General features: G+C 38.1%; 1 protein-coding gene across 1 annotated transcript in view; it reads right to left on the reverse strand.

Annotated features, from left to right (window-relative positions):
* Positions 1 to 12,061: 12,061 nt before the first annotated feature.
* The window catches only part of reln (reelin), a 376,800-nt gene continuing 361,671 nt past the window's right edge, over positions 12,062 to 27,190 (reverse strand). Inside the window, 1 exon segment of the mRNA XM_055173428.2 lies at positions 12,062 to 12,282. Coding sequence (XP_055029403.2) covers positions 12,192 to 12,282 — 91 coding nt within the window. The 3' untranslated portion in view covers positions 12,062 to 12,191.

Below are 27,190 nucleotides of genomic sequence, written 5' to 3' on the forward strand. Positions count from 1 at the left end.
TACTATACTTTTACTATAGTAAAAGCGTGGTTCATTTTCATCGAGGTATTTTTGATTTATAATTTATATACATAAGTATAAAATAAGCAAAAAATACATTAAACAATAGTTATACTATAAACTTAAAATATTTTGACTTTTAAAATAAGTAGCTTCCGTTACACACATTGCACATGAACGTCAGAACCAGCCGCCTCACAAACGACCTGCGTTTGGTTCTACGATGACGCCCTGCTTCACTCCTCAACTTGGTGAAACACATTGTAAAATGTATTGTGAAAAAAAAAACGATGAGAAAAAGATGGGAATAGTAAATAAAATTATATTGGACATAAGTTATAAGAATGAATGAAATATTGTTAACAGTTGTGGTGTGCTTAACTAGGCAACCACGTTTTCATTCACGTTGCATGACGTCATCGAAGTATGTCCCAGAACGTGCATACTCTTTTGCTACACACTCAAAAGTATGTACATTTTCCTCACAAAAACAGTACATACTTTTAGGTCGTAGTATAAGTAGGCGAATTGGGACTCAGCATTAATTAATCCAAACAATACAAACGACGATTGAAACTAACAATTTTATACTCATTTAAGCATTTATCTAAACTAACCGGGTCATAGCAAAACCGTAAATAAGCATGCGTTAGCCGTTTGCTAACGTGACTCTCTGACAGTAAATTAACAGTTTAAACACACAACATCATTCATCATTAATCCAAACAATACAAACGACGATTGAAACTAACAATTTTACACTCATTTAAGCATTTATCTAAACTAACCGAGTCATAGCAAAACTGCTTGCTATCGTGGCTCTGACAGTATATAAGTTAGAGTTTAAACAACGATATCATTCATCATTAATCCAAGCAATAAAAACGACTATAGACATTTTACACTCATTTAAGCAAGTATGTAGCTATAATCATACTTACAGGTTGTGGTTAGGAGACGCATGTTGTTCCAAATAAAGTGGGTACTTAATTTTTTCAATTCAATTCAATTCAATTTATTTATATAGCGCTTTTCACAATACTCAATTGTTTCAAAGCAGCTTTACATTAATAGAAGCAGTAAAAACACAGAAAAACGACAGATAGCATAACATAATACACAATAGCATAAGCAGTCAAATTTGCTGCGGCTATGACGCGACATTATGAGCGAGCATATTACTAATGTAACGTCGAGAAGAAGAAGCTAAGTTAAGCCCAAGCAGGCTACCTCCCCGGGGTAAAAAACCCCCTAGGAGAAAAAAAACAAAAACCCCGGGTTGTTTAGCCGAGGAAATAAAAATAAAAGTCCTAGGAGGGAAAAACCCTTGGGAGATATACATGTATATACACACATATTAACGGATAAGGAGTTTAAGCGGAGATTAAGCAGAGATTAAGCAGAGATTAAGCGGATATTAAGCGGGTCCTGCCGGTGGTCGTTGGTCAGGCATCAGCTGGGCATCACATTGAAGGACGACCAGTAGATCAGAGGTGTGCCGACTTCCACATCCACCGGAACTGGGTCTGTTTGTCCCATTGTCCTCAGGGTCAATGGGACCCAGGGACGAGACAGGGAGAGAAAAACAAAATCATATTAGCGTAGGGGCCGTTCACATGTAATGCAAGTGTCACACAGTGATGTGGTTGAATCAGCTTAGTTTCAGACAGACTAACTATTGCAGCATAATTATATTATCCACAGTTGAGGATTTTGCAAATTGGGGGCCCACTGCGACGGTATATATGGTAACTAAGGGTCACCTTCCGATTTTTAAGAGAAAATGAAACCTGTTGACCCGTTTGACTAAGGCCTGTAACCCCACTGTCGTCGTTAATGCAGGTTCAGTGGCAAAGGGGTATATATTGCATACTATTTACAAGATCACGAAAAAACGCCAACATCGCAACCTGACCATACGTGTCAACCCGTTTGACTAAGGCTGGAGGCCCCACTGTCGTCGTTAATGCAGGTTCAGTGGCAAACGGGTCTGTATGGCATACTATTCACAAGACACAATAAAGCGCCAAAATCGCAACACGACCATACGTGCCAACCAGTTTGAATAATGCAGGAAGCCCCACTGTCGTCGATAATGCAGGTTCAGTGGCAAACGGGTCTGTATGGCATACTATTCACAAGACACAAGAAAGCGCCAAAATCGCAACCTGACCATACGTGTCAACCCGTTTGACTAAGGCCGGAAGCCCCACTGTCGTCGTTAATGCAGGTTCAGTGGCAAACGGGTCTGTATGGCATACTATTCGAAATAGAAAGAAAGCGCCAAAATCACAACCCAACCATACGTGCCAACCCGTTTGACTAAGGCCAAAAGCCCCACTGTCGTTGTTAATGCAGGTTCAGTGGCAAACGGGTTTGTATGGCATGCTATTCACAAGAACACGAAAGTTCCAAAATCGCAATCCGACTATAGGTTAAGATAAGATTTTTATTTATTTATTTGGTTGATCTGTGTTATGACCGCGAGTGCTTTGTTCCGTACAGATAACTATTTCGAGTTAAGAACTTTTACTACACAAATTAGGCTAATTCTTTGTTGAACTGAAAAGTTTTATGTGTAGATTTAAAATTATCGACTGTGTCTGAGTCTCGGACATCTGTTGGTAAATCATTCCAGAGCTTAGGGGCTAAGTAGGAAAATGACCTTCCACTTTTAGACACTTTTGAAAGTCTGGGGATAATCAAGAGACCAGAATTTTGCGACCGTAGTGTGCGTGATGGATTGTATTCTGATAGTAATTCTCTAAGATATGAGGGTGCTAGGCCATTTAAAGCTTTATAGGTGATTAGTGATATTTTAAATTGTATGCGATATTTAACTGGTAGCCAGTGTAAAGATGCCAGAATTGGGCTTATGTGGTCAAACTTTTTAGATCGACTAAGTACCCTTGCGGAAGCGTTTTGAACTAGCTGAAGCTTGTTTACTTGATTTGCATGGCATCCCCCGAGTAGCGAGTTACAATAGTCTATTCTAGAGGTCATAAAAGCATGGATAAGCTTCTCTGCATCAGATGTAGACAGTATATGGCGTATTTTCGAGATATTTCTAAGATGGAAGAATGCTGTGCGGCAGACGTTGGCGATATGACTATCGAAGGATAAGTTGCTGTCGAACATCACACCTAAGTTCCTAACCGTGGAAGATGGCACCACAGTGCAGCCATCTATGTGCAACTTGTAATCTGACATATTATGTTTGTAGCGATTCGGTTCAATAATAAGTATCTCTGTCTTATTGGAGTTCAGCTTAAGAAAGTTATGTGCCATCCAGTCACTAACATCGCTAAGGCAGTCTGTTAGCTTAGAAAACGTGTGTGTTTCGCTGGGATGTGAGGAGATGTAAAGCTGGGTATCATCCGCATAGCAGTGAAAACTTATGTTATGTTTCCTGATAATGTCTCCTAGAGGTAACATGTATAACGAGAACAGGATAGGACCTAAAACCGATCCCTGCGGTACACCGTATTTAACCAGGGAGTGATATGACTCTTCCTCGTTTACATAAACAAAGTGATAGCGATTGGTTAGATACGACCTAAACCAGGCTAGCGCCTGACCACTGATACCAACATAGTTTTCTAGTCTATTGAGTAAGATTGTATGATCTATTGTGTCAAAGGCTGCACTAAGGTCTAATAATATAAGAATTGAGATTTCACCACGATCGGATGTTTATAGGAGGTCGTTTGTAACTCTAAGCAACGCTGTCTCTGTGCTATGGTGGGGCCTGAATCCTGATTGGAACTTTTCATATGTACTATTATTTGTCAAGAATGTGCGTAACTGGCTTGCCACTACCTTTTCTAATATTTTCGAAAGAAAAGGGAGATTTGAGATTGGTCTAAAGTTATTAGGCTCTCCCTGATCAAGCTGCGGTTTTTTAATCAGCGGTTTAATAACTGCTAGTTTGAAAGCTGTTGGAACGTATCCTATTTCTAGCGATGAGTTAAAGATATTTAGAACCGGGGTTGACACTACAGGGAATACCTCTTTAAGCAGTTTTGTGGGAACGGGGTCTAATATACAGGATGATGATTTGGATGATGTAACTAGTCTAGAGAGCTCATCTATTGTAGTAGGTTTAAATGAATCAAGATGTTCGTATGGTAGTCTAGTGTTAAGTGAACTAACGGGTTGAGTGGTGGCTGCCTGGGTAGCTACGATGTTTTCCCTTATAGCCGTAATTTTGTTAGAAAAGAAGTTCATGAAGTCGTTACTATTGTGTTGAAGTTTACTATTGGTTTCTGTTTGTTCTTTATTTCTAGTCAGTTTTGCAACCGTGCTGAAGAGGAAATGAGGGTTATTATGATTCTCATTTAATTTAACCATCTTTCATTGCCAAACGTCTAAATCCCTCCGTTAAAAATTAATTTTAACCACTGATTCTTCACAGCCAGACACGTTTAGAATATCCCTCCTTGAAAAAGTCTCCTTTGGTAGTGAAAACAACAAAAGCTAAAAACAGCGTGAGCTGATGTTTACACTCACACACTAGCTAGCTGTGGGCGGGTCATAGTTTTCGTTTCTCCCGCAGGCAAGGATGTAGGCGGAGATTAGTATCTCATGTGACGTGGATAAGTTTGTGTGACGTGGATAATATCAGGAAGAAGACTAACTCCCTATAACGACTCGTTTCAGCGATTCAGAGTCGACTCCCTGCTTTAGAAGCCAATAACTTTATTAATTGTGCACTTTTTGGTTCAACTACTTTACACGTTGTTTACATTGATGGACAGCTACACGACACACTGCAATAAAGGTTACTTTTGATTTTGGATCTGTGTGGCTCTTTAAGTTCAACTTAGTTCAGCCTGTTTTATTTATTTTTCATTTGAGCTTATTTACATTTCTATAGACTTGAAGGAACAGTACAAATTAAGAGAGAAATGTTTTCCTGCACTTTTTCATTTTTCCAACACTGGCAGTTTAGTTTTGCCTGTTTGTGTTTCTGACTGATATTGATGATGATATTTTACCAGTGCAACTTGAAGCACATAAGAGAGTGTTCAACATTACATTTAGTTAAGTACAGACAATAAATGAGAATGAAGGTAACATGTGATATGATTTGATTAAGCCAGAGAGGTTTGTGTTCATTGATTGTTAATTTCATTTTAGCAGAAAAGAGCACTTTCGTTTTCCTTTTAAGTTATGTGGAAATGAATGTGTGTTTTGGAGATTTAGAGATGAATGCATTTTGCAATGTTCCCTTCATATTTTTGTCAGACATTGTTACTGTATAAATGTAGATATTTTGTACCAAGCAACTGAAAGGACATACAGTAACAGAACAGCATTAACATGAAATCCATTTTGTGAAGGATTATTTATGCTTATAAAACGGTTAGTTCCAATCCTTGATTCTGATTGGTCAATAGGTGTGCTTTATTCACGATAAAACACTGCTATGACCGCTTCACCCAACGGTTCTATTTAATATCACTGCGCCCTTAGCAACACCCTTAGCAACACATAAACATATAATGAGACAAAGTCTGAGAACAGTTTGTTGTTTTTATTTGAGCTTTCATGTTGTTGTGGGCAGTCAGGGACTATTTTTTATTTATTTTATTTTTTTGCCACCCCCCCGACTTCGGAGGACAGCTTTATTTTTATTCATATGAAGGTTTGACAAACACATATATTGATTTAAAAAAAAAACACAGTTGAAAAAAAAAACCAGCTCCGAATGTCATACACATATAGAAACAAGAGGAGCGAAAAATAGGAATTTGGGGGGTACACACCAGCTAGGTAAACATATACAGACAGACAGACAGACAGACATAGACATAGATAGACAGACAGACAGAGACAGACAGACAGACAGACAGACAGACAGACAGACAGACAGGCAGAGAGAGGCAGAGATAGACAAACATACAGAGACAGACTTACAGAAACATACAAACAAACAAGCGAGGATTTATGCATGTAGGATTGGTATAACTGTGTGTGTGTCTATTAGGTGTTGTTGGGGAATGAATATAGAGGTGGTTAGAGTGAAGGGTGGGATGGGGGTTGATGGGAATGTACTTGGTTCACATTAACTGATGAATTTGTAGAAAAGCTATGAAAGGTTTCCAGGTTTCTTTAAAGGCAGATATATTATTGTTTTTATGCGCTATGGTTTCTTAAGTCAAAATGAGTTCTGTGATTAGGTTAGTACAATGGATGATATGACAAGATGATTTAGATTTCCAGTTTTGAAAGACTATTTTCTTAGAGACAGCTAGAGAGACAAGGACTGTGGTTTTATATTTGGGAGGTATGGTTGTATCAGAAATAACTCCTAGAAGACAGAGTGTAGGAGACAGTGGGACTCTGCAGTCCAGAATTGAAGACAGTGTGTTGGTTACTGTAGTCCAGAGGGAGTGAACGGGCTGGCAGAGCCAGGTGGCATGTAGATAGGTGTCTGTGTTGCCAGAGGTGCACTGTGAGCAGGTATCTGTGTCAGATAGTCTCATTTTAAATAGTTTGCTCTGAGTGATGTGGGTTCTGTGGATGGTTTTATATTGTATGAGTTGTAGATTGGTGTTGGTGGTCATGTTGAAGATGTTTCCACAGTTCTGGGTCCACAAATCCGGGTCTGAATGTAGCGTGAGGTCATTATTCCATTTTTCCTTAGGCAGGCTAATTGTGGGATTAGATGAAGTGATGAGTCTGTAAAGTTTAGATATGAGTTTTCTTGGGTGGTTGGCTATTTCCATCAACTGTTCACTGGTTTTAGAAGGCTGTAAGGTATTAGTTTAAGTTATTTTGCTTTTGAGTAAAGATTTAAGCTGTTGGTAGTGGAGACATTGGTCTCGATCTCAAATTTCTGGATAATTGAGGTGAATCGCATAAATTTGTGGTTTTCAAATACGTGGTGAAGATGGGTGATGCCCTTTTGCTGCCATTTAGGAATGTGTATTGGTTCATTGTGAAGACGGAAGTCAGGGTTGTGCCAAATTGGGGTGTATCTACATGGTGCTAATAGTGATTTTGTAATTTTATTGGTTTTCCACCACGCTGCCAGAGTTGTTGATATTGTAATGTTATTATAAAGCTCTAGTTTTTTGATTGACTGTGGTAAGAAGGGGAGGTCTGCGATTGAGTTCGGGGAGCACAGATGTTGCTCAAGGTCCAGCCATGCGTTGGAGTATGTATGTGGTTGAGTCCATTTGTATAAGTACTGTAGTTGGTTTGCCAGGAAGTAGTGCAAGAAATTTGGTGCTTCAAGTCCGCCTAACTGTTTTGAGTTTTGGAGTGTTGTAAGTGCTATCCTCGGTTTTTTATCTTTCCAATAGAATTGAGTGGTGAGAGAGTCTAGTTTTTTGAACCAATGTTCTGTTGGAGTAGTCGGAATCATTGAGAATAGATAATTAATCTGTGGGAGAGTCTTCATTTTTACTGTTGCTATACGGCCTATGAGTGTAAGTGGGAGCTTGTTCCATCGTTTATAATCATCTTCTATTCTCTTGAGTAGTGGTGCATAATTGAGGTTGTATAATTCTGTCATCTTGGGTGAGATTAAGATACCTAAGTACTTAATGTTGCCTATATTGAGGGGGAGGGAAGGATCATGAGTTGCTGAGTCCACACCATCTCCTGATAGCGGAAGTATAGTTGATTTGTTCCAATTGATTGTATAATGAGAGACTTTGGAGAATTTATTAATGACATTGAATGTTTCGCTGAGTGATTGGGATGGAGTTTGTAAGTATAACAATAAATCATCTGCATATAGACTAATTTTGTGTTGAGATTTATTGACTTGGATTCCTTTAATTTTTTTATTTTGGCGTATTGCTACTGCAAGTGGTTCTATGAATAGGGCAAAAAGAGATGGAGAGAGTGGACATCCTTGTCTAGTTCCTTGGTGCAAGGTGAAGCTTGGTGAAGTGATCCCATTTGTGATGACTGTTGCCATAGGGACTATTTTTTCTAGCGGAAGGAATGCTTTTATTGATTTAACTTCATGAAAGTTGCACTAATATTTTTTTTTACTTTAATATTGTGTGGTAACCGTTTTATAAAAGCAATAAGGTACTCGAGGCAAGTGCTGTATCGTGAATAAGTAACGGCTGAAGGGGTTGCAGGCACTCCGCTTCGCGTCGTGCCTAACAATGCCCTTCAGCAGTTACTTATTCACGATACAGCACAGCCTCTCGTACCTTATTGCTTACTTATACATATGAAGAAACATTATTCAATATACTTGATAACACTATATTTTGTTTAGTAAAACAAATATTTACACTAATTTCTTTAGTCTGGCGAAAGCTGTCAATTAATGTTTTCACGTGCAGTACATGTCCGGACCTTGGCTAGTGCGGATGGTTCATTTACTGGACCTCCACCAATATTAGTTGAAGACCCCTGATCTAGAGACACTCTAGGCAAAAAGTTATTAAAAGAATTTCGATAAACCAATCCGTTGTCATATAGTGAGTCAACAAATTTTACGTATAGCGCAAAAAAAATGCTGATGTACGACCACAGTCTGATGCTACACAAAAAAAAATGGTATGCTTGCACCACTAGTTGGCATTATAATTGAACAAAACCTGTGAAATCAAGCAACCCTTTGGTCATACAACTGTTTCTTCACTAAACTAAAGTGTATAGTCATAACACTAACTAGATGCAACACAGTTATGACCTAAGGTTGCATGCACAATTTTGTCATTGCGCCACCTAGTGGTTTTGAGATAGAAATATGGTATTTTTTGCCTAAAACTGCTGCTACAGTACAGCTAAAACTTTGAGTAATCATGGATTAAGCCTTTAATGGCTTGGAGTATAATAATTGGTGGATGCCAAATCCACTCCCTAGCAACCAATGAGAATACTTTGTCAACCATTTTTGCAAGAGCTATATTTCTGCATCAGAACATCGTAGAGACATGGGGATGGTCTCTTTGACTCATTTAACTTGTTGTAAAATGTTGTGACCCATGTTTTGCCACTCCAAACATCACTCATGCGTCCTTCGGTGCTCTAATGTTCCATGATTGGCAATAACAGAAGGACAATTGCTGTAGACAAAAACATAGATTTTTTTCGTTGATTACTTTTGCGTTTTTTCATCTGAAATCATTAGGTTTACCTAGGTTCTTTAGTCTGCTTATCCAAACTCAACTTTACATCCTTCTGTGCCCTTTTTGGCTTGACCTTGGAATATTTATAATATTATTATTCTTCCTCCGCCATTGCGGTCTATGGCAGCCCATAGAACCGTACGTAGGAAAGTTATGAAATTTGGCACACTGATAGAGGACAGTCTAAAGAATTTTCACAGCAAATCTAGAGTCTCTATCTCAAACCCGCTAGCACCACCAACAGTCCAAATTTGCACTTACGTTTTTGCTTATAACTTCTGATTATAAGTCCTAGAAATGAAATTCTTCTTTCCTCTGATTTCTTGGCTCAAGGCGATTCGACCATATGATGTAATTTTCCATCATGAAAATTTTTCCGCCATTTTGAATTATTCATAAAACCTACTTTTGCGAACTCATCCTAGAGCTTTTGCCAGATTCTCAAGAAAATCGGTATGTAGCATCTACAGACCATCGAGGCAAAAAGTTATGGAATTCATGTAAATTTGCCAATCTGTTTTTGTAAACCGCGTCGTCAAATTTTATGTAGAGCGTTAAAAAACGGATTTGAGGCTGTATCTTCGCCAAACTTAAGCCTATTGACACGACACTTGGTACTTGTGATGCCAGTCAGGAACTGCGAGTGCATGCCCAATTTCGTCGCAGCGCCACCTAGTGGTAAGACGAATGTTTTACACATTTATAACTTTGGCTGTGATTGACGTATTTTCATGGGACTTGTTTCCTTCGAGTCCTGAATAGTTGCAGAGTTCAACGATACCAAACATGCCAGAATTTGCCTTACGGTTAACCCTGCGCAGCAAAATAGTGCTTAAAAAACACGCGCGAATATCTCCGCGAGCAAAAAATTGTATGCTTGCACCACTAGATGGCCTCATAATTGAATAAAACCTTTGATATCAAGCCAGCTATGGTCATACAACAGTTTCTTCACTAAACTAAAGTGTATAGTCATAAAACTAGCTAGGTGTAACACAATCATGACCTGATGTTGCATGCACAATTTTGTCATTGCTCCATCTACTGGTTTTGGCTTGACCCCGGTATTGCTGCTTGCAGTTATATTTTTCTTTGCTTCCCTTTAAAGAACAAGACAGACTTGTACATTTTGTTAATATTTTGATTTGAAATTGAATGTGTAATGTTTTCAATATATTTGAAATAAAGAAATAACATCTATTCATATTTTTTTTCACTTTGAGTGTGTGTGTATATAATTGTGTGTGTGTGTGTATGTGTGTGAGTATGTATGGAACTGGGTCTGTTAGTCCCATTGTCCTCGGGACTGAGGACGAGACAGGATAATATGTACACAATGCGCTATTCTCATCTCAAATTAGGTCATATGTTCCCTCTTTTGAACAATCTTTAATTTTACCAATCTACGTTTTCTAAGGTTCTTTGTCCTGTGGAAATTTGTAAAATGTGTAAAATTATGCATTTTCTGTGTTTTGATGGCTGAATGACCAGCATCCTGATACAAAACAACACACAATATCCATCCCTCACAGCCTTGGTTTGGAATCAACATGGCGGCAGACTAAATAAGGTGTATTAAATGAAGTTGTTTATTTCTCACAATGTGGTGCTGTTTGTGGACACCTTGGCTCCTGCCTTATGGAAGCAAAACCGACTTTGCTCTCTTCTTAATGACTTGCCTCAATGTTTTCAACGGATGGCCCTATCATTTTTTATTATACAGCACATCACTGTCATAGAAAAAAATTGCCATTACACACATGTAAATAAAAACACTTGACTCTTTTATGTATTTGATAATTCTTTATTTCCATTTTATATGGCAGATGTGTGTATATATATATATGTGTATATATATATATATATATATATATATATATATATATATATATATATATATATATATATATATATATATATATATATATATATATATATATATATGGTGGAGAGCTACACCACACCAAGGGGAGAGGAAAACGAAAACATCATAACAGGTATCAAACAAAGGGCAAAAGGTGGGTAACAGCACAGTGGGAGGACACACAATGCGGATGGTAGGGTATTGTTTACAAACAAGAACCTTATCTTTGCCTAATACAGGAGTGGACAATTCCAATTCCAAGGGTCACTGTCCTGCAGGGTTTAGCTCCACTGTCCTACTCAAACATACCTACATGTAATTTCCAAATAATCTCGAAGAATTTAATTAGCTTTTCCAGTTGTGTTTGAGTTAGAGCTAAACTTTGCAGGACATGAGCCCTTCAGGACCAGTACTGCCCACCTCTGGCCTAATAACTTAAAATGAAAAAAAAAAAAAAAAATTTCACGCATGGTGTATTTTAAATAGATTAAGTACAGAACCATTTACCATAAATATTTTTAAGTAACCAATATATATAAAAAGTGATTTATCAGCAACAACAAACATTATTCGTTTTTAGTCTCTTTTAAATTATTTTTTTGTGTGTGTTTTTTGTCTCTGCCTTTGTTTCTTTGCTTTTCCAGGCCAAGTGTATTCTCTCAAAAAAAAAAAAGAAAAAAGACAAATGCCTGAAGATACAAGTCAGTATAAAACTAACACATGATTGGAACACCACAATCAATGCATCACAGAACAAACCCACAAACACACAACAGCAAAACACATTGTCATTATCTTCCTTGTTAAAATGGCTTCAGCGTGAATTTTTCTTCTGTTCACTTCTGTGGTCTTACTCCAGAACTTTAAGGTCATCGTCATAACCGTCAGAATAACGTTCACAGTGTGGTAGAGGGTGAATTTAAGAGCGCGATGTTGTAAGAGTTCACATCAGGAGAGTTCAAATAATATAACAATAATAATTAAAAAACTGCAGTTCTTTAAGAGTACAGTATATTAAAAATAACCATGTAATTCGGTGCTTCGTCTTTCCCATCACACTGCTCTGGGAAGGCATTGATTGGCTAGAAATGGGACTAGATGGTCCATGTATAGTTCAGATGGGAGAGAATGGCCATATGCTGACAGTAGTGACCTGACATGGTGTTTATTCATCATGGAAAGCGTACTGTAGCCAACAGAATGATGTACGATCGGCAGGTGGTTTAGGTTCGCAAAGCCCGCCTTTTCCTGTTGTAGTAGTGGTGTAGACCAGTTTGTCTCGAGTAGTTCATCATGTAATTTTGTTTACGGGTACTGTGAGGAGAAAGCCAAAAGAAAAGAGGTTATTATTAATGCTTAAAACTCTCATGTTTAATCTTTATTATTGATCAATTTAGCATCTTCACAAACAAATCACTCTTTCACTCATAACCTCAAACACTTAATATTTTTCTTTATTTTTTGGACTGGGTACCACTTGCAGAAACTGTAAAATATTTGAAAATGTTCGATCGAGAGAGAGAGAGAGAGAGAGAGAGAGAGAGAGAGAGAGAGAAGGCTGTTTACACTTTGTATTAAGATGTGTTTTCGGCAATCGGATCACAAGTGGACGAGAGAGACACATCACCGGTACTGAAAAATCCAGCCAAAAGCAGCATAAATTGTAGCTGGTTTTAGCAGGCTTAATGTGGCAGTAGCTGTTTTAAGCTGGTCCTCCCAGCCTGGCAAAGCTGGTCAAGCTGGCAATACCAGCTAAAACCAAGCTGGGAGACGAGCTAAAACCAGCTTATGCTGGTCTTAGCTGGATTTTTCAGTAGGGACGTTTACACCTGGTATTAAAATCCGTCTCTTTTGTCTACTTTTCACTGCTTCGGTCCTGATTACTTTGAGGGCGTGGTCTGTGGAGAATTTGGGCGAGTTTCTCTGCTGTCATTTAAATGCGAGCGGGAGTAATGACGAGTTTTTATGGACGCAAACTAATATTATGTCAGAGTCCGCTGCCTGTGTAAACATGCTGCACGGTGTGTTGTACATATAAATAACTTTCTCTGATTTCAGCGCAATTGATGAAATAAGATCACGCAACTTTCACACGCTTGCAAACTGAGCTCAAAACATTTTAAACACCCTTTACACCTGGCATTAACGTCATCCACTTGTGGTCCAGTCAACGAAAACGCATGTTAATGCCAAGTGTAAACAGCCCGAGAAGAAAGAGCCTATAAAATGCTTTTGTTTTCATTTACTACTGCCCTGAATAAGCACTTTTACCAAAATATATTTACATACAGTCCACAACACATAATAATAACTGATTTTACCAAAAGAACTCAGTTTACAAGTTTACTTATACCTAATTATCGTATGTTACAAACAACTCTTTTTATGAACTGACGCAATGGTCCTCTTCAAAAGTTTACATACCCCCTGACTCTTAATGTATGGTTGGTCTTGTTGATCATCAGTGAATGTTTGTGTCTTACTAAAGCTCTATTCGGACAGGACTAGCTCTACAGGGGTAGATGGCATAATGTAATTTTATCACAGGACGTCTATAGTTATGGTCAATTCGGATGGGATTAGAAATCTTAGTAAAACATTCAGAAGTGGGAGGGGTGACTTGATTGCGCAGCGCGTCACCTCTCGTTGACACGTGCACATTACCTTGCTTCTTGATATCAGATGTGCAAACACCATGAAACAGGCAGGAAAAACGCGAAACACTGTGTTTAATTTCAGTTTGGGGAGAACGTCAGTTTTAGAAACAGTTCCATGCCTCTGAGAAGTAAATTTGACTTTAAAAAAAAGGTTTGTGGCATGTTATTCAGCAACTGATTTGCCACTGACTTGTTTTTCGGCCTAGAACGCAAGTAAATGCTTCTTTAAGCGCTTTTATATTTAAAAGAAACCCACAAATTAAAAGGAAATAAATGTATTTTTACAGCTGGTCTATTCGCACAGGATTAGTATTACCTGAGGTAATTTCTCCAGACCTTTTTACAGTAGGTAAAAGTCGCCGTAATCTTTCCTGACATTGTCCGTAATGATTACTGACATGGAGCATTCGGACAGGACTAAAATCACTGAAAAGCTCTGATAAAAACTTACTTTACCCCACCTCCCTATGCAAAACTAATCTCGTCCGAATAGTACTTAATAGTTGTGTATGTGTCTTCAGTATAAAAAGTGACCAAACACATCAACGCCCCTCCCATTCAAGACGAGCAGCCACACGAGCAAGTTTGGTGGCACAAAAGAAAACGCAGCGCTTTTCTAAGCGGATTTAAAAGAGGAGCTACATTTTATGGCGTAATAGCACTTTTGGGAGTACTTTGACTCGGCGCAGTAACACCCTCCCTCTCCCATTATGAGAGGGAGAAGGGGAGCGGACTTTTCAGGCGAGTCGAAGCACTCCCAAAAGTGCCACCACGCCACAAAATATAGCTCCTCTTTTAAATCCGCTTAGAAAAGCGCTATGTTTTATTTTGTACCACCAAACTTGCTTGTATAACTACTCGTCTTAAATAGGAAAAACGTTGATGTGTTTGGTCACTTCTAACTTTATCTCTAAATGGTACCATTGAATGAATGGGGCTAAGCTAAATGCTATCGAAGCGTCGCAGCGCGCTCCTGCGCTTACGTGCATGCACACAGATGATAGAGGAATGTATCAACAATTCTTAGTTAAGGTACACTGTAAAAAATTACTCTGGAGGGTGTTAAATTTAACCCATGAAAATTAGTTATAATTTAATTAAGTATATAAGCTAGCAAGTAAAATAAAAAATAATGGGTATATTCTACCTTCACTATCCAATTTTTAACAGTAATAACTGCAATACTAAAAAAATAGGTAACATATACCCCAAAATATTGGCCTTAGTGCGCATGAATCAACATCCAGGCGGGACTCGAGTCACCATTTTTCATATCATATCGGCGGGAGAACTGCGGTTTGTTGACAGGTAAGTTTTTATTTAACTTGTTGATATCATCATGAATGGAAATGTTAAGTTGTTTAACGGTAAAATCTACCAGAAGTTTAGTCATTTGCGTGCTTCTCTGTCTCTGTTGTTTGACAGATAGGTTAGAATATGTCAGTCAGGTTAGCTTTGAATGAAACATCGCCCAGTTCTTGCACCTGCGAATACGAATAAAAATCCATATTTATGATTAAAATATTAACTTCCATTATTATTATTTACATGTCTGAATCTCGTGAACAGCGGAGCTGCTCAATATGAGTGGTTGAACTTGAGCAAGCCACGTGACGAGAGAGAGAGCAGCGGACGGTTGATGTACGATACAGACGGGAGGGCGTCGTGCAGACAAACAAACAACGGTAAAGCTGTCGATGCTAGATAATTACTGTAAAAGTTTTCTTGCATTTATCTGTTAATATATTGAGTTTTGTTTTAGAAGGGATCCATTTATGAAGCCATTTTATTATTATTATTATCATTTACGGATATATAATTAACGTTGCCTTTCGCTTTTTAACGTCTGTCCAAAAAGTATTTCGGAGTTCATATGTTATATTATATGTGACTTGTATATGAAGTTGAATCACTTAAAATTGAATGTAAGTACTTCTTGTTAGTGTTCAATGTTTTATGCACGTGTACTGTGAGTTATAGCATAATATGAAGTTGTATTTTTGCACTTAATACGTTTTAAATGAAGTTGAAATGTTTGTTATATCGATATAGCATGCTAGTCTACTGAGGTAAATGAGATCAGTTTTTCCTCTCATATTATTGTCTTCTTTAATTTTCTAATGATAACGTGAAGAACAGTATTTAGGAATCTTGCTTTTAATGTTTTTTTAACATCTCATGAAGACTTTGGTTTTTTTTTTTTTTATGAAATAATATGTTCAAGAAGCTTTATGTAAAACTATGATATGTTGTATTTCACTTGAAATGTATTGGGGTTATTTTGTACTTCCATTAATTAGTTTTAAATGTTTACAGAATGTTATTTGGTCAATAAAGCAAGCAATTTATGCAATCTTGTTGGTGACTATTTTCTTATTCAACCCTCTCTGAATAAGTAATATGTAATGTTTCTTAATGGCTTATCATTATTAATAATAATTTAATAGATCTGTGGCTTAATACCAATAAGGTTAATGTTATTCATTTTTTTATAAGTAATTAGTTATGAAAAAAATAGGTAGACCTTACCTAATTTTTTTTAGTTTATCATAGTAATTAAATTTAGGTACTCTTTAATCAAATATATAGGATATAATTTACTCAAACAAAGTGAGTGCAAATTGTTACAACAATTTTTTTGAGTAAATTATATAGGTTGTTTTTTACAGTGTAATAACATATTATAATATTGAAAATGAGTAGACTATTCCTTTAACCCTATGGCATGATTCCCAACACGTTCATACGCTAAGTATATATTCTGTAAGTCACACTTTCGTAAGGTTGGTCTGGACCATTCGTAAGCTCTCCCTTAGCGTTGTTTGAGGGCAAGACACTAGTCGTGCCACTGTGCAGCAGTCTTAAGAAATCAGCGCAGCACAGTACATGTCAAACTATGGTATGTTGACAATGTTGTGGCTCAACAATGATTTTATGTTATGGACATTTTAAGACTAACAATAAAATATGTTTGCAATGGATACAGGCCTATTTATGTAGTTGACTTTGTTTGGTATCAGAACTAATATGGTGGTAATTAGGCTATTTTGTAATGTCATTAAAGCGTTTTAATTGGCGAAAACTTTTGATAATTAACATCTGGCAATTTGGCTTTAAATGGCTAAGATCAATAAATGGGTAAGCATGATGGTGTCCAGTAAGCGACCAGGTTTTTTCCTACAGGGAGCTTTATCGTGGGAGAGGGCTGTGCCCTAAGCAAGACCTTTTGTGTGGAGGTGCGTCCACACTGTCACCAACGCCCTTCTACGCCATGCCAGGGATTACATCCAGCTGCCGGCAACACATCAGGAGGTCCAGGAGGTGCACCAGGGCTGTCATGCCATTGCTGGCATCCCCACAGTTCATCGGCCTGGTGGATGGCACTCATCCCTATTGCCAATCCATCAGTGATTGATCAGGTATACATATCGCAAAAGGGATACATGGCCATAAACGTGCAGGTTATAGTGGACCGTAGGGGTGTGATCTCCGACCTGGTGGCAAGGTGGCCAGGCAGCACCCACAGCAGTTTTGCCTGGGCCAATTCTGCCATGGGTGAACAAGCGGAGAGAGAGGGTTTGGTCAGAGCCTGTTCCTCTGGGATAGTGGTTACACTCTGAGAACATACTTATTCACACCGCTGACCAACCCACAGACTACAATGTTGCACACATTCGCATGTGCAACGTTTTGGAGTGTGCAATTGGCATCTGGAAGCTGCGCTTTTGGTGCCTGCACAGGTGAAGCTGGAAAACATTGTCACCTTGTGCAAGCTCACCTCATCCAGCAAAACTTCAAGTTCCTCTGACGAGAAGCTTGGTGCCCTTTTTTCCGTTGCTTCCTCACCATGCTCTGTATTTAACTCTCTCTCTCTGTTTATTGTAGATAGGTTGCTTTTTATAAAAACAATTACCAATGGCAATCAATACTGCATTAAACAAAAGTAAGTGCAGCTGCTTGCCAATAAATTCTGATTGTAAAGTACCTTATCATTAATATAAAAGTGTATTACATAATTTTTAGAAGTCATTAAACCCATGTCAAGAAGTGGCACAACGGAATAAGGAGGGTGAATGATTAGCAACTGATACCCGGTCCAACATTTCATGTGAACATATTACTGACAATTTGATAATTGAATAGCCTAGATTTTACGGAAAACTTAAACTATGTTCAAATAAATGTTACTGGAATAATTTGAGAAATGTTTTATTTGCATAGAATGTGATGTGTTTCTTAACGCCCTAATGCATGATTCTTCTTTTTCATGTTGTTAAAAAAGGAATTAAATAATAATTTAAAAATATATATTTTAGTGTAAAATAACAAGGCCCAAACAGGTGACCTGCTTTGGCCAATGGGGGCAGCGCCTGGTGAACCTTTGACCTTAACGCACGGCAGTTTGTTTTTGATAGCATGTTTGGAAATTTAGCCAAGACCCTTCATTTTTTTCAAACCCATTTTTGTCAAAAATTCTAGAACGTGTCGTTGCGGCTCAGATTCATGATTACCTATCTGTTAACAACTTATATGAGGAATTTCATACTATCCACAGGACGGAGACTGCACTTGTCAGGATCTCTAATGACCTCCTGGTAGCCTCTGACTCTGGGCTTCTTTCTTTATTAATTCTTTTAGATTTAACATCAGCATTCAACACTATATCGCATGAAATTCTTTTATGTCGACTACAGTCAATTAAAATCAATGATGTCCCTCTGGCTTGGTTTATTTCTTATCTGGCTGACCGAACCCACACTGTTCAGCTAGGTAAATTTAAATCTAGCCCCTCTCGAATTACTACTGGTGTTCCGCAGGGCTCCGTTTTGGGTCCTCTACTTTTTATTATTTATCTGCTACCGCTTGGAATTATTTTTCGAAAACACGGAATCCACTTCCATTGTTATGCTGATGACACCCAGCTTTATCTATCCTCCAAACCTGCTGCCAATCTCCCTCCACTAAGTTTAATCAATTGTTTATCTGAAGTTAAAGCTTGGTTTTCAAATAATAAATATAAATCAAATTTCAAAAATAAATCGGCTGCGTCCTGCCCTTTCTACAAAGAGTACTGCTATTTTGGTCCATGCTCTTGTCACGTCTCGTTTGGACTATTGTAATGCTCTTTTTTATGGTCTTCCGCACAAATCACTGAACCGGCTGCAACTTGTTCAAAACTCAGCAGCTAGAATCATTACTCGCACTCCTTTGAGCGACCATATATCTCCCATTCTTCGACATCTTCACTGGCTTCCTGTTAAGGAGCGTATTAAGTTTAAAATCTTACTCCTGACATTTAAGGCACTTCATAACCTGGCGCCGACTTACATTGCTGATCTTTTTGAAAGATATACTCCCTCTCGTTCATTAAGATCTGAATCTTCTCTGTCCCTAGCAGTACCACGTGTGCGCCTGTCTTCTGTGGGTCCGCGAGCGTTTAGCAACGCTGCTCCTTTTTTATGGAACAAGCTTCCACAGGACATTAAAATTAGTGACACTTTGCCCATTTTTAAATCGCGGTTAAAAACTTATCTTTTTAAGCAGGCCTATTATTAATGTTTTATTCTGCATGTTTTGCTTAATGTGATTTGATTGTTTTGTATTTTATGACTGTTTTCTATATTTATTTGATGTACGGTGTCCTTGAGTGTCATGAAAGGCGCCTATAAATAAAATGTATTATTATTATTATTATTATTATTAATTGAGACAACATCATTGATGCCTTTGCACTCAATCAAAAGTTGTGAAGACGTCTATGGTAAGTGCTTGATTTTCCCCAGCTGTTGGCTATTACAAATTGAATTAATTTGGTGGTTAAAGCAGCAGAAATCTTGGCTCTTCATAGTTACATCTATAATGCTCCAACCATTGGAATACTGTTGATTCATCATTAGATTAGTATTGGTAACTGGCTGTGCGATTTCGTGATCTGAGCATAAGCATGCACAGTTTCTGTTGGATTGTGTTGTTTGTTGCTCCGTTGTATTCAGGGCTTGACTGTGACAGAATTGTGAAATATTATTTTCAGAGGTTTACATTGGCAGTCTTATGTATATTGTATCTATAGCCCTTGTGTTGAATTCTTTTACATAGTTGCGGAAGGAGTATAGGTCCGTTAATGTGGGTGTGTACGTTACGCGTGTATATAGACTCTTTTACCGTTTGTACACAATTACGACATGTCAACGTATGTACGCGCATTTTGGCAACGGAAATATGGCAAGAATCAGCATTGAAGCAACACAGACAGAGAAAGTTATTTAAAAAAAAGTTGACTTCATCAACATTTTCAACACAGCTACCAGATCTGTGTATAGTGGAGTGGATAGAAGACGTTAGCAGATGGCCAAATTTAAAGTGGCCAGATACATATACGTATATTAGTATACTATATTAGTGCAACCAAACGCAACAACCAGGCATTTTGATTCTGGGAAACCGTTTTAATAAACTTTCTGAGTTGCTAACACGTTAGAACCAATGGGGAAAAATATATATACCAAGGGTGGTCCAATGCGACCTCCATAATGAAACGCCCCCAAAATTCAAAGCACCTTCTCTTAAGTGTTGAGCATCCCCATAGCACCTGCATCAGAAAATCTCTGGAGCCGCCACTGGACATGACAATAAACTGTTCTTTCTAGTTTTGTTAGATCATTAGATCACAATCCTTATAACATTATTTTGATAGAGTTGTCAACTCGAGGCAAACTAATAGCTAGAGATGTTATTTAGCTATGAATGTTGGTACTTAACGAGAATTGACAATGTTTAAAAAAATTTGTTTTTTATAAAATTGTAATAAGTTAAGCTGTATTAAATTGTTAGGGTTTCCTAAAGTGAAACATATGAGGAGTCATTGAGAGGTTGCTAAAAGTAGAGAAGGGTTTTGCATGTTATAATTTTTAATGCTATAAAATCAAATGCAGACTGTTACTTTTGCTAACCCCCAGACCACCAACCCCCTCCCCCTTCTGAGGTCTCCCGGATTTTGGAATCCAAAAGTTGACAGGTATGATTCACATAGTAACCTCTCCCTTTTAGGTATGATTTAAACCATTTGAGGACCATCTCAGAGAGCCCTACCCAGTTTTCCAGTCTATGTAAGAGTATGGTCTATTGTATGATCTATTGTGTCAAAGGCAGCACTAAGATCTAGTAGCACCAGCACTGATATTTTACCTGAATCAGAGTTTAAGCGAATATCATTTATTATCTTTATGAGCACTGTCTCTGTGCTGTGATGCTGACAGAAGCCAGTGTGGTTTTATCTAGGTTACTCTCTTTTTAGGAGAGGCTTAACAACTGCTGTTTTTAGGGCCTCTGGAAAAGTGCCTGTGATTAGAGAGGTATTTATTATTTTTAAAAGATCAGTTTCTAAGCAGTTCCTTTTTAAGTACCTTTTTGAGAAAGGATGTGGGGATCGTCTCAAGGCTGCAAGTTAATGCTTTAAGATGTTGTACTGTTTCTTCCAATGTTTTTATATCAATTATTTCAAATTTTGAGAAAATGACTAGTTTGTAAGGTTGTTTTAATGATATCTGACTGACCACAGTACAATATGAGGCCGTATTAATCACCATTCTGATATTACTGATCTTCTCAGAAAGGTTGTATTTTTTGTCAGAAGCATTTCACTAGGAACTTGATTTGGGTGGTTTGTTAGTCTCTCTACAGTAGCAAAAAGAGTGTGAGTGTTGTTTATGTAGTTGTTTATAATGTTTGAGAAGAAGGTCTGTCTAGCCGTGCCTAGCTCTACATTGAAAGCATGAAGACTGTCCTTGCTAGATGCTATAATAATAACTTGAAGTTTTGTTTGCCGCCACATACATTTAGCTTTTCTGCATGTTATCTTCATGTGCTGTACGTCTGCCAGTGATCATCCTGACCTTTACTGGAGCTATAACATCAATAGCATCTTTAACTTTTAAGTAAAAATATTTTAGAAGAACATCAACAGAGTCTGCTAATATGTTTGGCAACACTGATATAGCATTCATAAATACCTCACTGGTGTTTTCATTTATGAACCTTTGAACAAATGTGCAGAAGTGCTAACTTAACAGTAACTGGTTTTGGCCCTGTATCAATCTAAGAATGACGTCTAATAGGCAGTAGATAAGATAGAATTGCTGTGTGGCTGGAGAGGGCCTTCTTCTTTCTATCACATATCAGGGCAGAGATAGGGAAAGCTAAAGGGACATTGGGCTCCCGCTAGTTTTGTAAACATTTATGATTGTTAGTGCTGTCGTAGCGGAGAGCCAACACATCAGTTACCAGTGCGGTTTGCAGATGAGGGCTGTTGTGATCCCTGACATTGAGACAGAGGACGGAATGCTCTCTCAGATGGAGGGGGAGGGCGGGCTGGGCCCGGAAGCTTTAGTGCTTGTGGAGCCCGCCGTTTCTTGGTTGATATTTGGGGACTCACAGCAATAGAGTGGAAGAGCTTTGTTCCAGCAAATACCAGTTTCTCCATTTTCTCTGAAAAGCACAGAAGTGGTGATGTTGGAGAGAGGGAAAGAGAGTGTGACAACATCAGCTGTGATTCTGGTGTTCCTGAAGACTGGGGAGTGTTATATTGGCTTTCCTGGTGGTTATAAACAGAAATGTCCTTGGGTGTTGATTCACAATCCAGCTGTAGCAAGGTCTGTGGGAAGGGCTCAGCCTGAGCTATGTCTGTAAACAGTAGTTGTTGTGGCGGCAGAGTTTTATCCTTGTCATCTGAATGTCCATCCAGGTGTTGGTGTGAAATCCCTTTGTCATTTAGGCCATTTAGGAGTGGACTGGCACACTCAGGTGCTAGGTTGCTTAAAGACAATATATTTTTCTTCCTTCTTCATTCATCAGCTGTGTTAAAAAGTTACCTTTGACTCCAGAAGATATTGATATTGTCTGACTGTAATTCAGTCCTCTCATGAATTTAAACTTAGTAGCCGAGAACACATATTTGTTCCTCTGGCTGAGAGTGGTCAACTGATGAATGACTTAACTTTCAGTCTTCCAAGCGTTTCAAAAAGTTCATTGAAATCCCTCTTGAGGAGCTCCTCCTACTCTTTCCGAATATCATTCTTTCCAACATGTATGACAATCTGACTTAGAGACTTGTTTTTCATCAGAATGTTGCAGAGTTCCTTGTTAACAGCAGAAACTGTTGCCTGAGGGAACAGTTCCAATGTTTCTGATAATAGAGTCACCCATGATCAGCGTGCTTGGCTCGGCTGCTGTCTGAGTGAAACGTGCCGCTGCCTGTATGATTTTGAGCATTTGTTAGCTACAGGCTGATGTGATCTATGTCCATTTACATTTGGGGATTCTTCACCCACACTCATTAGTGCTTCAAATCTATGTTCAAGCCACACAGGGGGGTGGTAGAATACCAATATGGGCTACTTGAGTTGTACCCATATCTGGGGTAGATGATGCTAATGCAGCAATTTGTGACACTCGTGACAGTCTAAATGTCTTGAGCACCTATGGGTCTCGCACCCTGTTTATGGCATCAGTTTGTGTCCTCAATTACTTTAGGTTTCTCTGAGCTCACTTTGACTTGTTTAAAACCATTAGGTTCACAGGACTCACCAGCTTGATGTTGAAAGGGACCACAATGAAGCTCTGTTGTATGTTCTGGCAGGGTCAGCACCACCACAAGTAACTTTATTTCGAGAATTGCAATCTTTTGTAGACATCTGTGGCAGTTTGAGCAGCAGGTGGATTAAGATTCGAGTGTGGGCAGCTTTGTTGTCCTGTTTCAGGCATGTCAACTGCCGGCAATAGCAGACTGGTAGCAGACTATGACAAATTCCCCAGGTTGTTGAATATTCCAAATAACAATATAGTTCCAAGAATTTGCCGTTTTAGTGTGAGTGTGATGGATTCTTAATGACCAGTAGGTGGCAGTCTAATATCTATTAGAACTCCTGACCTGCAAACAGCGAATTAGCAGCAGTGGCGCTGTCACAGTGCTGGCGAATGAGAGAGAGACTCCAAAATGAGATTTGTTTTAAGCATGATTCTGCTTCAAATAACAGCAAGTTGGATGGTGATGAGAAGTGATGGTAGCATTTGTGTGGCTTTACTAAAGTAAGAGTGAGTTTCAAAAAACATCATCTCATTGCCAAAAATTCATTTATTAAGGCAACCTGTCTTTTGCTAGCAAACCATTAAAATAACTGAAAAAGGCCTAATTATTTCAGTGTTCTGTACACTGAAGCATTTAAACTATTTAAAGCAATGCTTGACATTATTAGCTGAGGATTTTGATTGCTATGTTCGCTAAACTAATCTTATACTTATATATATTTTGGCAAGATAATCAACAATTTAGTTAGTCAACAAATAATTATATTATGTTAGTCTAGGGATATCTTCCAGTACAAAAATGGAAACTTGTGAACAGACAAGTGTGTCAAGTTAACCAGAGGTGTATTCTACTAAAGTATTTTAGTTACTTTTTCTAAGCATCTGTGCTTTATCAGAGTGTGTTTGTCTTGGGAAAAAAATACTTTACTAAAAAATGTTCACTACATTCTAAAGGATAGAATCATACTGTGTATTCTTTTAAAATTGCATATTAAAATTGATTTAAACCCTAATTACATAAATATTGTGTACTTTTACTATTTGAGTAAAAGTAAAAAAAAGTACTAGATGTTTAATGTACTTAAATATTAAATATAAACCAAAAACCTGAAAATATGAAATGTAGTGGAGTAATTTTTTTATAATATGCTTTGGAATGTATGTTTTCCAAAGAAAAACACTAATAAAATACAAATACTTGAAAATTTACTTGTAGAAAGTAAAAATACTTAAGTACTATACACCTCTGAAGTTAACAGACAAGTTATGTCATTGTACACAGATATAAGTTTGTACAAGTAGAATGAGCTTATTGGTTGGTGTGGTATTTGTCATCCCTTTCCTCAACTTTGATTGGACAGCTAAAAGAAAAGTACCAAGTGCAGCATTTTTCTCCACAGTTAAACATTTCTCTACTCTTTAGAGGACCCAAAATTCAACAACAACATTCATAGGCAACTGGGGCACTTTTGTACGGTGATAAATAAAAGCACAGAGCTTCACTGCTAATGACTAACTTGTTCAGGCCAATACTAAATAAAAAACAAACCTTATTTTAAAAAATCCTCTTATTCTCTCTTTTATTTTCAACATTTCCTGATTTGGCAAACTTTATGTCAACTTTTGACCATATTACGGTATAGACTAAAACTATACCAAAACTTAATAAAAAGTAAAAGTAATCATTATTGATAAATAGAAAATAAAAATCAAAGGATTTATGCACTGCTTAAAAACTAAACTTAAAAATAAAATAAATGAATACATAAAAAATAAAAACTAATATTTTTTTAAAACCATAATAACCCTGCACCCAACACTGATTGTGTCTCAGCCTTCAGTCTTCATCTCCTCGCCCCAGGTACCTGTGACAGATTTAAGCAGAGAGACATCGGTATGGCGAGCACTGTTGGCACTATTGCCCAATGACTCGGCTTTCCGCCTTCCTCTCCTCCCCCCAGGTACCTGTGATGGATTTATGGGGAGAGACATCAAAAAAGCCGTGGAAAGCACTGTTGGCACTGTTGCCCTACGACTCAGAACACACTTCTCTCCTGTGGGGATCCGAGTTTGCGTATTGATTCACTCCTGGCCAGTGTTACCTGATTAATTCCCTGATTTTTTTTTAGATTCCCTTAGTGCATGTCAAAGGCAGCATCCTATATACCAGATTTCTCTCAGCCGCTGCTCAGATTTTCTCTTGTTCGCATTGTGGTGGAGCTAATCCTTACAACCTTCATCCTCTGTGCTGTGAAATACAGTCAGAGAAAGTGGCATGGCAGGTGAAGAATGGTCTTATTAGTAAATGAAACCTTTATCTTAAATGACTTCTTTTTACCTCACAACTGCTGTATTTTCTGTGTGTTAAGCCCTTTTCACACACAGACATTCCATAAAATACATGGGAAAGGCATCCGGGATTTTTACGGGATCCTTATATTTTTTTATTCATTCACACTGCCATGATTACCCGGCATCTGATGGTCCCGGAAAGACACGTGACCTATTGAAAGTCCCGCCCTCTCTTCTACGCAGCGTCTGAAGTTTGCCTATTATATATTATTTCTCTCTCCAAGAACCACTCATGCTGGTGAATGATCTTAGCTTCAGAGTGGATATTTGACGAGCTCCCTGATCTCTGCTTTAATAGTTTTCAGACATTTCTCATCGTGATTGTTTATATGCATTTAAAACCCGCATTTTGAGGAGCTGAAAGATATATCTTGTTGGGATGACGCGTGGGTATTTTCGTTTATTATAGCTCAAATGAGCACGTGACACGATATTCTTTTATGCTGCTGAATGATCTCCGTTTCAATGCAGTAAGTAACGAGCTAACCTACCTGATATCTGCTTCAGTCCAGTTTGCTGGCATTTCTCGTTGTGAATGTTGTAAATCCCTCATTTTAAAGAGTTGAACCAACTTAATGTTGCCATGACACACGCGTCCTCACTACGGCACGTGCGTCATTTTTTATGCATCTTATTTATCATTTCCTGATAAGTGCATCAATATAGTTTGCAACATTTCTCGTGGTGAATGTTTATATGCATGTTATCTCTCGTTTTAAAGAGCTAAACCATTTTTTAAAGTCCTTGTGTGCGTCTGGGCGAGGTGAGGGTCTCATGATTGTATTTAAACACACTTTTCACTCTCGTTCTTTATCTACAGGTTCACACAACAGTTATGAGGTGCCATTTTTACAACTAGTCTTAGTTAACCCCATTACTATTGCTCTTATATATTATCCTCCTTAACTAAATAAGGACTTTCTTCCAACTAACTTCTTGTATTAATGTGGGATTGGGTTAAAAGGCATGCTCCTGGGTGATTTTAACGTTCGTGTTGGGTGTGCTTTGCTCATTGAGTCTTTTGACTTTACACAGTGGTTTTCTGCTCCTACACATATCCTGTCATACCCTGGATTTGGTATTAGCTCATGGATTTTTTATTTTAATTATTGTTATTAGTAGTGCATCTTTCTCTGACCACAGGCATGTACTTTTTACGGAATACTGGGAAATCCATCTTTGGCACATTTGACTTGGTCTCTTAATAAACGTTCTAGTGTAGCATTTTCTTTAGCCTACCATGATGTAAGCAACTCTCTGGAGTAGGGTGATACTCTACTTAATCTGGATCCTGAAGTACATATTAATTGTTTTAATTCTACCTGTGCAGACGTTATGCGACTATTAACTCTGTTGTAACGCTAATCTTGTGCTTGGGGTCAGAATGACCCCACTGGATAAGATCGTGTGACTTTATCAATCCCTATTTGAAACTTTTTTTCATAAAGGCTGGCGAGAATGAGTTAAAAATAGTTTTCGGCCCGGATTTCTGAATTGCTTTTGCTTTGTCTTTCTCTTCTCTTTAGGTCCCACCTTCAACTGGCTGGCTTGCAGAGGTGGGCTCAAATGCGGTTTATTTGGGCTCAGGCGTGGAACATGCAGTGTGATTGCAATTCAGTTCAAAAGGAGTG

The sequence above is a fragment of the Misgurnus anguillicaudatus genome, chromosome 15, assembly GCF_027580225.2.
Source record: "Misgurnus anguillicaudatus chromosome 15, ASM2758022v2, whole genome shotgun sequence".
In the NCBI taxonomy this organism is placed as follows: Eukaryota; Metazoa; Chordata; class Actinopteri; order Cypriniformes; family Cobitidae; genus Misgurnus; species Misgurnus anguillicaudatus.